The sequence below is a fragment of the Aotus nancymaae genome, unplaced genomic scaffold, assembly GCF_030222135.1.
Source record: "Aotus nancymaae isolate 86718 unplaced genomic scaffold, 86718_ANA_hifiasm-v0.15.2.pri h1tg000016l, whole genome shotgun sequence".
In the NCBI taxonomy this organism is placed as follows: domain Eukaryota; kingdom Metazoa; phylum Chordata; class Mammalia; order Primates; family Aotidae; genus Aotus; species Aotus nancymaae.
Genome location: NW_026988428.1, coordinates 77231284 through 77244901, shown reverse-complemented (window position 1 = coordinate 77244901; position 13618 = coordinate 77231284). Strand labels below are relative to the sequence as shown.

General features: G+C 40.4%; 1 protein-coding gene across 1 annotated transcript in view; it reads left to right on the top strand.

The window, feature by feature from the left end:
- Positions 1-13618, top strand: part of GRIN2B (glutamate ionotropic receptor NMDA type subunit 2B) — a 421963-nt gene that overhangs the window by 219254 nt on the left and 189091 nt on the right. Inside the window, exon 4 of the mRNA XM_012447678.2 lies at positions 12185-12783. Coding sequence (XP_012303101.1) covers positions 12185-12783 — 599 coding nt within the window. The remainder of the gene's footprint in view (positions 1-12184; positions 12784-13618) is intronic.

Genomic DNA, 13618 nt, shown 5'->3' with positions numbered 1-13618 from the left:
TTTCAGTTTGAAAGCTCACATCATCTCTACATTAGGAACACTGAAATAATTGACTGATCTGCTAACCAGTGTGTATAATTATTAAAACTATTGGAGGGCTAGAGGAAGAAGGACAGTGTAAAGAAATCAAATACACTGAGAGAAGAGATGAGACAAGAAATTATCATTCCCCAAGCTTTTCTGAGGAATAAAAATCTTAACAAAGTCAATTTGCAATCAATTGAAGAGAAGGTTTTTTAACTAGGTATCCAGACTTCATAAAGGACAAGTCCTGTCATACTAATCTAATCTTCTGAGATGAAAATGAAAGGCTGGGTAGATCATGGGAAAAGATTTGTGTATAATTCATTTAGACTGTAGCTATGATTTGAATGTGATACTACATGGTATGCCCATTAGCCCTTATCTGACTGTCTGAGGTAGTAGATATCAGAGGCTTATTGTCCACCTGAGGACAAATACAAGGAACTAACTGTTCAAGGCCCATTGTTACTTATGTTTCTTTTCACAATCTGGCATTTGAATTGAAATGCACATGGGTGTTTACTTTGCTCACTGAACAAAACTAGTGGGATAACTGGGAAAGAGAGGGATAAGTAGAAAGAAGCTTGAAAAATATAGTTGTCCAGAGATAGTGCCCTGTCTTCTCACCATTCTTAGAATACTTGTATTCTAAACTTCATGCTGGCATTTAAATAAGGAACATCATCAATAATTTTCTATATTTTTATCTTCTAGTTAGCTCACCTGAGGATGATGATGACTTATACTTCATGTCTATTTCGTACTATACCTGATAAGCATTTAATAAATATGTGGTTGATTAGCAAACAGTAATGTTACAAAGAATCAGTTGTCTGCATCTCCAGTAGAAGAACACTGGAGAGTATTAATGTGTACCGAGTCCATCACTAGTTAGCCATGCCAGTGGGTAGATGCATGGGATTGAAGCTTAAAGAATTCATGAAAATAATCTCTGTAACATACTAGGCAGAGGTTAGACTTTTACTGGACTACTGTAGTCACTCTGTGCTTCCTAATGAAACAAGGATGTGTAGACAGTTCAGATGAGAGCTACAGAGATGAATTAAAAAACTTGGGAATGTGTGCTGCAGTGGTTGGTGAGTGCAGCCTGAGCCTTACCTACATAGATTCTCTTTCCAGCAGTTACGTTGGGCAAATCCCTTCTTGTCTATTGGTAAAATGGAGAAGATACCAGGGCCTACTTCTCTATTGGTAAAATGGAAAAATATCAGGGCCTACTTCAATGGGATATGAAAATATATTCACATAGTGCATGCACAGCACTGAGCCTACTATAAGCACTCAATGAATATTGTCATACAACTATAAGAAATGAATTAGAAAGGGAGATTGTTTAGGCTTAGGAAGAAGAGACTGAGAGTGGGCTTAGTAATAATCTTTACACACAAGGTAATGACAAACCATCATCCATCTTGACATCAGTTTTGTTCATACTGACAATATTTTTGAGGGCTTATCATGTGCCTTCCACCAAGGAGAGCATGAGAGCCAAAGAGTTTAATCTGCAGCATGACGGACTCAAGACAGACAAAGGGATAGATTTCTGAAAGTAAAGTTGCTGGACTCACCAGCTTACGTAACTGAAGAAAATTGTAGACTTTTCTTTGAAGACTTGGGAATTTTTAATCTTGTTTCACCTCACATTCTATAAAAACCGGTTTACTTGTGGTCCTACTATGAGCTGGACTAGTATGTTCTCAGGCCACTCTGCTTAGTGTCTGTTCTTTGAGATTTGGGGCTGGCATTTAACAGAGGGTTTCATCTGTGCTTATAAAAGATGAGCAGATCAGCACCTTTACACAGTACCAAATTAACATCAAAATGTCATTGCGGAGCCATAAGGATACCCCCATTTTGTTTTGTTAGCATGGATCAGAATTCACAGTCGGCTGATCTGAGCCTGATAGTTTCAGGTGAGTTGATTTACTGTCAGTTCTAAAGATGATGAGACTGCGTGTCACACTCATACTTGTCTGGGATGATTCATCTATAGGCAGAGGCCCCATTGTGAAGGATTCAGATTAGCCATTAATAAGTGCTAGTATCTGATTATAACAATGACTGTACTCCAGAGTCTAATGAGGATGGGGGCAAGAATAAGCCCTGAGTTTCCTTCTGTTTTAAATAATAATTGACATTTTCTTTGGGAGACCTCTTTCTCTGCTTGCCAACTTCCATCAGAGGAAAAGCATCCAGGTGAAATGCCATCAGCTATAGAAATGCTGGAGACACTGAGTGTGGTCTGAAACCAGACAAGTAAACAAATTTCAAAATAAAAATGAGTAAATAGATTATTCTTTTACTTGCCAAGTTCTTATTTCTGGGAAAGATGTATCCTATTTCCATCGACGTTGGTACCTGCCATGAGGTACCATACCAACTCCCATGAGGACAACGGCTGCTTGTCCCAGCTTGGTCCATCTCCCAGAGCCAAGTTGAGATAGCAACAGCATTTTAGCTACCTGAAGTCCTACAGAGGAGAATAGCAACACTTGTTGGGCTAACAGTGTTAGCTGGTTAGGACATTCTGAAGGGGTCTTTATCTGTGGAATTAGAACTGTGGGAAAAGGGAGGCAAAGAAGGAAAAGGTCTCAGCCTGGGCTGCAGGATTGATTGCAGCAAGCAGGGATGAGATGGACTCGAGGGATGTTGATAAGGTTAGTACTGGTAAGTCAGAGGGATGAGTTGGACCAGAGAGAGTGACTCTTGATTGTGTTGGCAACTGGATCCTTAGTATTCTGTACCTTCTAAACTAATATCCTTTTTTTTTGTATGGAAAGAATACAGGGTAGGCTATTTTCTAGGACTGTGAATGCAATTGTGTGATTAGAAAAACAGTTTTGATATGTTTCTCCCTGTATCCAGTTAGAAGCTGGGCATCCATCCTAGAGGACTGTGTTATACTCTCAATGAAATTTCACGTGGTCATTCTCAGGAGAGTTAGAGATCAAGAAAATGAAGCGTAAGTGGTTAGAAACACTGAAGTCTTGAAGATCCATTTTTAGTGCTAATAACTAGCAGCCATAAATGAGCCACAGTAAAAGAAAGAGTTGATTAATTCTAGAAAAGGAGAGCAGTTTTCAGTATAAAGCAAACAAAATCTCAAATAAACTTGGATGCAACCAGTCAAACACTGAACACAATTTGTATTGCAGGCCAGGGCCTAGGGAGGGTCAGAAAGCTGGGAAAGATTGAACTTAACCCTGACATGGGGTTGCCTGACACAGGGTGGAGGTCAGCAAGCTCTGAGTCCCTATTTAAGAACAGATAACCACCTTGTTGGGATTCAGTCTAGTGTGGATATGCAGGAGTTTGATAGAGTCATGGAAAAAGGCAACACAGATGTGTTGACACACACTAATCGTCTTGTTTTATAGAACAGGAAAGGGTAGATGCATCAGACCCCAGCTGGCATCTGTAGATATAGGAAGCCCAGCATTGAGGATTTAGAAAGCTTCTCATGGACTGTGCAATGTATTATTCCACTAGAGTCTGGAATAATAAGACATGAGGAAGTGATTTAGTCCTTTGGATTGGGCACATGGGAGGCACATAAAAAGAAAGGCTTCATCTGGGTGGCCATGTCTGAACCCAGCCAGGCTCACAATCAGTGCACCAAATGCTGGGCGTAAAGCAGCCCAGCCAGCTTTAGAAGATGGTGTTGGTGAGGACAGTACTTGGCCCATCCTGGTTTAAAGATCAGAAGGCAGTGCTTGGTGATTGAAGTTCAAAGTCTTATAGTTAAATGAAGCTGGGACTTGCAGGTGCTGGCAAGTTGTTGAGGATTTTTTTTTTTTTAATCTGCCTCTATGCAATTTTATTTTCATTTCTGGAGCCCTTTAAAATGCATTGCCTCTTTTAGATGGAGGACCAAATTGGTTTGGGAGATGTGAATAAATTCAAAGACTCTTTGATTGTGAACAGCCGTACTTTGCTATATGTGAGGAAGTAGTGATCAGTTTTCCAATCTAGAGATCTTGAAAAACACATTGCTGGATGTTTGGTGGAAAAAAAAAAAAAAGAAATTTCTCAGAAAACTTCTTTCTGGATTTAGCCGTTTAGCCATTTAGCCTTTGGAAACAATGGCTTGTTAATCCGTGGCCACACAAGCATGACTGATCCACATTTTAAACTCAGCCATGCCTAGTCTCTCACTCCATATGGAGCTGGGACAGAAGGGCAAAGAGCCTTTTGTTTCCGAGGGACCCCTTGAAGAGACCCATGTATATAAGCAAGATCACTGCATCTAAAACCAGTGCTTGTGTTATTTTCAGCAACATATGAGGTACTAGCGCTCATACTTAATCAAATATAAAATGCCTTTTCTATCTTTCCGCTTCTCTACTCCCCTTGGCATATGAACGTGATGTTCTGATCAAATGTGTTTGGAGAGATGGGAATGTTAATTTATTTGAGACAAATGTCAACATCTTTACTCTGAAAAATGCTGCTAGTACGTCAAGTGCCATCACTGGCTTGTACTTAACTCTGCTCTTTAGTAATAATCACTGTTCTTTTGTAGATGCTGTCCTTTCGGCTTAAGTTAAATAAGATGATTTTGATGACATAAGGCAATTTTGGATTTAGTATTTCATACCTAATAAGAAATGATCCTTTTTCCCTTTGGTTATTAGATTTAGTTTAATGATGCCTTTCATTTTATTCTATAAATGCCCAGATCTATATTTGTGTTGACCACACTTGATTTTATAAATTTGGCTAAATAAATTTAGTGTGATACTGATAACCCTACTACCTAATTAATACTTAGTTTAATATGCACATACACTTTTCTCTATTCATTTTATTTTTTTCAGTCCTTCCTATTTTCCTACCTTCTTCCCTTGTGTTTATTTAAAAGTACATTTATTCAGTCATGGAACCTGATTGTTGCTGAACTTGTCAGCTTGCTCTTTTATAGAAAGGAAGCTCTTAATAAAAATACAAGTCAGTCCATCTGAGAGTAGGTTCGATTTGCATAATGGAGCAGACCATAGAGAGGAATTGTAATTTAAGATGAAATGAAACAGACTTGTTAAGATTTTGGCAGTCCTGATACCTTACAAAGGGGTACAAACATATTCTCGAAGTGCTCTTATTATCCTCCAGGCCCTTTGCTCCCTTACTTTAATTCTGTAATTCATCTGGGTATCTTAGTGATGGGGAATTTGCCTGTTCCTTCTTCTCCTCTTATTACCCTTCCTGTTGCTTTCTTCGGGCTATAAAATTGTCCCTGTGACCTAGAATATCAAGAACCTTGTAGACATTCTCAAAGTGAATGAATCTCTTTAGTTGGTTTCTGTACTGTGGCTTAAATTTGGTTATTAAAGCACATCCAAAGAGAGACTCAGTCAGGGAGGAAAATGGGGCCAAATTCAAGTAGAACGGACAATTATCTTCTGAAAGAACAAATAAGAAAAAGAATGCTAGCTTCTGCGGAAGTTGTTTAGTTATCCAGAGTGGCTCTTAAACTCGCCAGATCTGCTTGAATTTCTGTTCATGGGCTTTTGAAAACTCAGAATGTTCTCCTTTGTATGCAAGGGTTTAAAGAAAAGAATAGTTCTGGCATTTAACAGGCAGAAAAGATCATGATTCTCCATCAATACACTTCCATTATGTGTTTCAGTCATGATATTTTTGATTAATGGTGAGGCTGGAGAACATCAGAAATGTTCCCTGTCTTGCAAGGCACTGCTGACGAAACTCTGACACTATCCAAAGCCATGCTAAGGAACTCCAGCCTCAGTCACTAGGAAAAATGATGGTGTGATATCAGAATTTCTAGTCGTCAAAGGAGATGATGATTTAGGATTGGGTGAGTAGAGGAAAATATTTCCCCTTATGTGGGGAGAAGAAAGAGATTTCTGTCTCCCATATTCTGCTTCTCCTCTGTGCTAGATGTGGAAGGAGTGAAGAAGAAGTACTCAGAGCTTCTCAGGACAGCCGGGCAACCCTGGCCTCTTAGCTCATCATTTCTACCCTTACCTGCCTTAATCTGGTGGAGAAAGTCTCAGGGAAAGCCTACCAGTTCAAGCCTTTTTCAGACACAGATCCTCCTCAAGAACTAAATTTTGAAGAACAGAAGGAGAATTTTCTTTTTTCCTATAATAGGAAAGGGACTAGGAGAAAAAACAGATTTATTTAATCTGCAACTATACTCGTGTCCTAACAGGATCATAATCCCTCTGGTATTATACAGTACTGGGATTTGAATAATGTGGAAGACTTTGAGATGCTGGAAAAATATAACCACAATTGGATAGCCAACAAAGATAAGTTAGATTTGAGTTGTGGCATCCATGACCCCATTTTAAAAATTCAAATATTTACTGAGAGCACCCTATGGGCCAGGCCCCAATTCTAGGTGCTGGGTTATAGCAATGAACAAACATATACCAATCCCTGCCCTCCTGGTACTCACATTTAGTTGGGAAGAGGCTGGTGAGTTCATAATAAACATACCAAGTAATCATGTAGTCCACCAGATGGTGAGAAGTGCTATGTAAAGAAAAAGCAAAGCTGGATAAGGGGATCGGGCATGCCTGCGACAAGTGAGGACAAGCTTTGGTATTCCATGGTGTGGTCGGGATTGACAGCACTTTGTTGGGAAGGCAAGATTTTAGCAAAGACATGGAAGAGGTACATGTTGATACCTGGACAGCTGGAGAAAAAGTGTTTCAGGCAGGAGAAATAGCTAGAGCAAAGGCCTGGAGCAAGAATGTGTGAGCACGTTCAAGACAGATCAGAGTGCATGGAGCAGAGTGAGGGCCTGGGATCTGAGGGCCAATAGGGGTTCCAAATCAAGGGTGCTGGCTGTTTCTTTGAGAAGCCTTTGAGGGTTTGTGGTAGAGAAAAACATCTTATGATTTAAGTTTACAAAAGATCATCCTTCTTATTTGTTGAGCATTAGACTGGGGGATTGAGGCAGAGCCAGTGGTACCATTGAGCAGGCTCTTGCAGGGACTGGATGGACATCAAATGTTGTTGGTAGATAAGGAAGACTGCAAATGGACATTGGTGTTGTCAGTATCAAAGTCACCTGCATTTTACAAGAGGAGTTTCAGTGAAGTGGTGGGGAATGAAAGTCTGATTGGAGTCAGTTTATGAGATTGGGAGAAGAGGAATTAGGGGAAGTGAGTATAGATGATGCTTTCAAGGAGTTTGCTACAAAGGGTTGTAAGTAAGTGACTATAGCATTTTCTGCCCCTCTGGCCGGCTACAACAGGGATCCCCTCACATTTTATAAAAGCATAGTTTATGTATAACGTTTCAGGCCTGCCTTATTTCTATGAGGTAGATATGTGCTATCAGCATAAAAATATGAAACTATATGAGATCATCAAATTCATTTCAGTTGCTTTTCCACCCAGTAAGCAAAACTTCTACAATATTAATACAATGAACACTAGAAAAATGTTTCAAGTGTCACCTAGGTATCTAGACATGAACAAGGTGTAGTTTATACTCTTGAGAAACAAACATTTTTAGTGGGAGAAGGCAAGTATGCATGTTTACTGTGCAAGTATGATGATGGGGGCATGTACAAAATGTGATAAAAGCACAGGGGAGATAGAATTAAGTTGACCAGAGCTAGTTAGAAAAGACGACATACATAAAAGACCTGACATTTGAACTTGGTCTTAAGGATAATCATAAAATTTTCCAGCCCATGTACTGGGGAAGAGCCCTCTGTTAGATAATAATCCAGCTCTTATTAGAATGCTTACAGTGACAGAGAGCTCACTACCTTATGAGACACATTCCATTTTAAGAACCTGTAATTTTTACAAATGCATTTCTCCTCTTGAGCCCAATAATGCCTTTTAATACTTCTATTCATTGTTGCCAGTTCTCTTCTCCTCTGAATTTAATGGGCAAAGATTTGTCTTTCTACCAAATAAGTCATTTCAGTATTTGAAAATAGTTATGTTCTGTTTGAAGCAATTTCATTTCAGTGTTGAAAAAGGGAAAATGGGTAGAGTCAAATTCCCACAGAAGCAGACTCTGAGTCTGAGGTTAGTGTGCAGGGGGCTTATTAGGGGGTGCTCTTGAGATCAACACTATGAGCGGGAAGGGAAGACTGGGTAAGACTGTCCACGAGAAGTGCAGGTGTGATGCAGTATTAGTGGAAGCTCCAGAAATCCTGTGGGGGAATTCTGAAGATAAACTGACCCATTGGAGTTGTCTAGAGTTAGGGCAAGAAGTCTTTATACCCAGTCAGCCTGTCATTCAGTGACATTTACCCCAGGAAAGTGACATGGCTTTTGAGAAGTGGGCTTTTTCAGCTGAGGCAGTACCCAAAGGGATCGGGTGGGAGCCTATTGCTAGGGGCACTGCCAGACATTGGGGCACTTAATCCTTTATTTATGAGGTGGATCGATAAGGGATCTGGACGATGCAGAAGAGGAATCTTATGTACTGCTAATTTTTTAGGCAGTTATTTTCTGAGGCAGATAATAAGATGAAAAGCACTTCTTTTTGCTTCTTCTTATTAGCAAATAAACACCACAAACATCTAAATGATGGGGGTCCCACATTATGGTTCTAGACTGTTAGGGTCTAGTGTATAATTCTACCTTCCCTGTGTTGCTTATTCATCTCTGTTAGGATGGCCCTTTATACAGGAATGTGTTAAAGATGCTCTTGAGGTGAGTTGAAGAAGTACATTCAGGTAATAAATTCGACGGGGATTCTTCACTAGGAGGATACTGCTCCAAGGACCCCTGCATGTCGACATTTTATAATGACATTAGAGATAAAAATGTAAGTGGGAAAGCATAGTGAGCTGCAAACAGAATTATATCTCTGTCCTTCATCCTCAATGACTTGTGGTAATCACACTGCATGCTGGGTGCCTGCAAAGATGGATGTGTGGCCACCAGTCCTTTCCACTCTATGCACACATGAAGATTGCCCTTTGATTTGTGGCTATGGCCATAATTTGCAAAGCCTGTCACCATTTGAAACTTACAGCTAGCCTAGAGTTTCACTGAAAAAGGGCTGTCCCATTCCTGATCACTGTACACCAGATTGATGTGTCGACTAAATGAATAATCCTGGACTACTCATTATACCAGGAAACATTAGTCTAAGCTATTATTCTGTTTCTTGACTTCTGTTTGGCTTCATTAGCCTCCTTTGGATGTCAGATAAAATGGTCACCTAAAGCATTCTTATTTAATAAAGGATTGGCAAAATAGAATGGTTGTGCTGGGCATTGATGGGGGCAGAGGAGTCAGGAAAAGGATCAGATTGTGGAGGACAATAGAACTGGAAGGTAACATAAGGATGTGGTGGGGGATGATGGAGCAATATAAGTTTTTCTCTTTTCTCACTCACTATGCATTGGCTTCCTTCACACAGTAGCTGGCAGTGTCCTTACAAGCCATTTGCAATTGGGGGAGAGAGAGTATCAAGAGAAGGTGAACAGAGGGGAGGGCCAAGCTAGTATTTAATAGATTGGTTTTCTTTTACATTTGATCTCATTAACATGAGCTCATTGACTATGGACCCCCATGACTTTTGTATCTCTTGCTATGCATTTGAACCAGCTGTGGTTTCATAGCACATGAACTTTGCATGTATTCAAGAACCTTCCTGTGATAGGATCTGTTCATTTATCACAGAATAGGTAGACCTGATTTGTTTGCTGCTGGGATCCCTTTCATCCCAAGCTCGTACATCTTAAAGCATATTGGACAGTTTCTTCCCTTTGCTATAACCACTGGGCTTGTGGAAGCTCATGTGATCATATTTCTCATTTGGGAATCCCCTAATTTTCCTTTAGCTGGAAACATGACAGGAAAACCGATGGGTATCTCTTTAAAGTGACAGCTATTCTAGGGGAGTCGCCTGCCACTGGACTTCCTTTCCTGTCGTGGTCCTCTACAGGTCACTGACAATTCTTGGAATAAAGTTCTCTTGTCCCAGATTTCCACTTGTCTTAGTCCTTTCAGGCTACTTGTAAACTGGATAGCTTATAAAGAACAGAAATTTATTTCTTATGGTTCTGGAGTCTGGGAAGTCAAGATGAAGGTGCCAGTAGATTTGGTGCCTGCTGAGGGCTCATGCTGTGACTCACAGAGAGCGCCTTCTTGCTCTGTCCTTCTAAGGTAGAAGGAACAAGGCAGCTTTCTGGGTCATCTTTAATAAGGTTACTAATTTCATTTATGAAGGCCTCACTCTCATCATCTAATCACCTCCCCAGAGGCCTCATCTCTTGATACCATCAGATAGCATCACCTTGGGAGTTAGGATTTCAACATATGAATCTGGGCCGGACACAGACATTCTGACCCCAGCCCCACTGTATTATAAAACCTAACGACAAGGTCAGTTTTGCCTAAGGGTTGTACTCATGTAGTAGGAGAAGTCCCGGAACAGGGACTGGCCAGGGTTTGGAATAGATACATATGATACAGTTATTCTATTTTGAATTAATTGCCTTTTTTCTACTCACCCATTCTGGGTACCTCACCCTCCCTGCTTTTCTGAATTGCATGGTTCTATGCAACTCCTCTCCAACTGTATCTTTAAGTCTAGAAAAGAGAGCCCTGTTGAGCACCATTTCACCCTTAGCAGGAAAAATTACTCCTATTTGACCAGGCATCCAGGGTTTCATTCTGGGTAGCCTGTTGAAAATGTGAAAAGTTCAAGCTGTGAGAACAAACAGCCCAGGCAGAGCCAGGGGGCTGGCAGCTCTCATTGCTGAATCAGGATTTCTGGATACCAGCTGGATATTTCCCAATCTGTATTTTTTTCAATAAGGAGTGCCTAAGAAATACTCAACAATTTCTCAGCTGTGCAACAATATATTCCTGAACCAAGAAACCACTATATAATTTTGTTTAAAAGCCCAGGTCTCTTGTAACTGTACTTTGAAGCTCTTATTGGGAGATAAGAAGGAACTGCCCCTTAGAAAAAGACACTGTTTTGTTAGCCTGGATTGTTATAAAATGGAGATGAGCCATGGGATAGAAGATAGGGGGCACAGAGCAAGAAAAGAGATACCATTACCCAGGAGGAAGTCAGGGGAGATAGTCAAGAGAGGAGGACAAGGCTGAGAGGGTGTTCATTTTGTGGTTTCAGATTCATCTAGCTAAAGGTAGAGACAAAATGCAGGGCTTGACATCTCTGAACAGCAGGTAAACACAGCTTAAAATGGGAGACATTTAAAATGGCTTCTCCCTGGAAAGGAAGGAGGCATCAGAAGATGCTCAGAATTGACAGATGGGTGTGTGTGTGCAATACCTAGATCAGACCGAGACCTGTGGTGTCCTGTAGGTCAGAGAGAGAGCATGTCTTCTACATGTCTGCATTAAAGCTCAATCAGATATGAGCTCAAATGGCAATGATTTTAACTTGCAGCTTAAACATATTGTTTGAGCCTTATTCTATTCTGCATATCTTATTATCAGAGCAGAAGTTAGAGAGCAAACTAAATGTGCTATTAGTTTAACATTTATATGTTTATAGAATATCCACTGATTGAATTTCACACTACACATACTCTCCCTAATACCCGTACTTGAGTACCATTCACCTTCTGGACCACTGAGCTTATCTCACCTTCATAGATAGGTTTATGTGTAGATCAGTGACATTTTTTGATTATTCACTCTGTGACTGAGTGATACACATTCACTAGCAAGAAATCCAAAATCCTTGAAAAATTGAAAGTATGTATGTGTGTGTATATGTCTGCTTTAGCATGTGCATATGTGTTTGTTTAACCCATTTAACAGCAAAACCTGACCTGAACTGACATGACCGTTTAGAGCCTTTATTTTACATTATGCGATTGTTCATATGTTTTGCTGTAGAAATATAACATATTTGATTTTGGGGAGCTTCGCTAGGATCTGGTAGTAGCCCCAAGGATTTTAGACAAGGCAAGTATAGTATGGACCTAGATCGATTTTTCTGTGAAGTCTAGGAGATAATTTTAGGAAGAAAGGTATTACAAATGTCTGCAACTTAAATTTTAAAAATATTTATTATAAATATAAATTTTTAAAGCCATTTAATAAAAATAAGTAATGAACACAAATCTTTGTACCCACTTGGTTCAAAATCCCCATTTACCATCTTTGGTTTGATTTTTTTCTTTCTCTCTTTTTTTGTCCTATTCTTTTTCTAGGATGAATCCTCCATGTTCTTCCAGTTTGGCCCATCTATTGAACAGCAAGCTTCCGTAATGCTCAACATCATGGAAGAATATGACTGGTACATCTTTTCTATCGTCACCACCTATTTCCCTGGCTACCAAGACTTTGTAAACAAAATCCGCAGCACCATTGAGAATAGCTTTGTGGGCTGGGAGCTAGAGGAAGTCCTCCTACTGGACATGTCCCTGGATGATGGAGATTCTAAGATCCAGAATCAGCTCAAGAAACTTCAAAGCCCCATCATTCTTCTTTACTGTACCAAGGAAGAAGCCACCTACATCTTTGAAGTGGCTAACTCAGTAGGGCTAACTGGCTACGGCTACACGTGGATCGTTCCCAGTCTGGTGGCAGGGGATACAGACACGGTGCCTGCAGAGTTCCCCACTGGGCTCATCTCTGTATCATATGATGAATGGGACTATGGCCTCCCCGCCAGAGTGAGAGATGGAATTGCCATAATCACCACTGCTGCTTCTGACATGCTGTCCGAGCACAGCTTCATCCCTGAGCCCAAAAGCAGTTGTTACAACACCCATGAGAAGAGAATCTACCAGTCCAATATGCTAAATAGGTGAGTGTGGAGCAGAGGGCACATTGATGGTGGAGGTCAGAGGGGAGCTTCAAAGACTGGGGTTGAAAGTTCAGAAACCGCAGGAAGAACAGTTCAAGATGGCAGCAGGTTGAAGCCTGGCCTTGGGCATGGCAGTTGGTCATGATGGGGGTAGTGTTTTGGATGCAACCTTGCCAAAACAACTTTCACTTATTGAGCACTTACGGTGTGTTAGGTGTTTAAGTGTTTGCATGTTTGGCTTCATTTAATCCTCAAAACAACTCTGTAAGTCGGGTTTTAACAATTGTTTCTATTTTGCAATACAAGAGAATAGGCTTGGAGGCATAGTTATGGTGCAAGTGAGCGGTCAGTTTGGAGTTGAACCTAGGCCTTTCTGATCCCTGAGTACTACTTGATCACTAGGTAGGATGCAGGAGATTTAGAAATACGGGAGGACCAGTCCAGTTACCTTTGGAATGTTGCTATATTGTGGAGAAAGTGAAGAACAGGTTATGCAGGATCTGTAGGCATATAAAGGATATTCTTTCCTTAAAGAAACAGGCTTGGTTTTTGTCTCTTTTGCTTGTCAGCCTCTGCCTTTAAGGGTGAGGCTGCTGCTATAGAGGTGGCTTTTATGGTTGCTCTTAGTCTGGTTTGTTGAGCAAGACTTCACCTTGCATACTCAGCCACGACTGCAGCGTATCCCCCGTGGGGTATTAAATGACTATGTGGGGTAGAAGATTCTATACTATACTTTCATGGTTTTATTATGTGTATAAAACTTGTATGTATATACATCATAAAAATTCAAACTAAGTAGAACACAAGTGTGTTTTAAAAATAAAAATGATCTTAA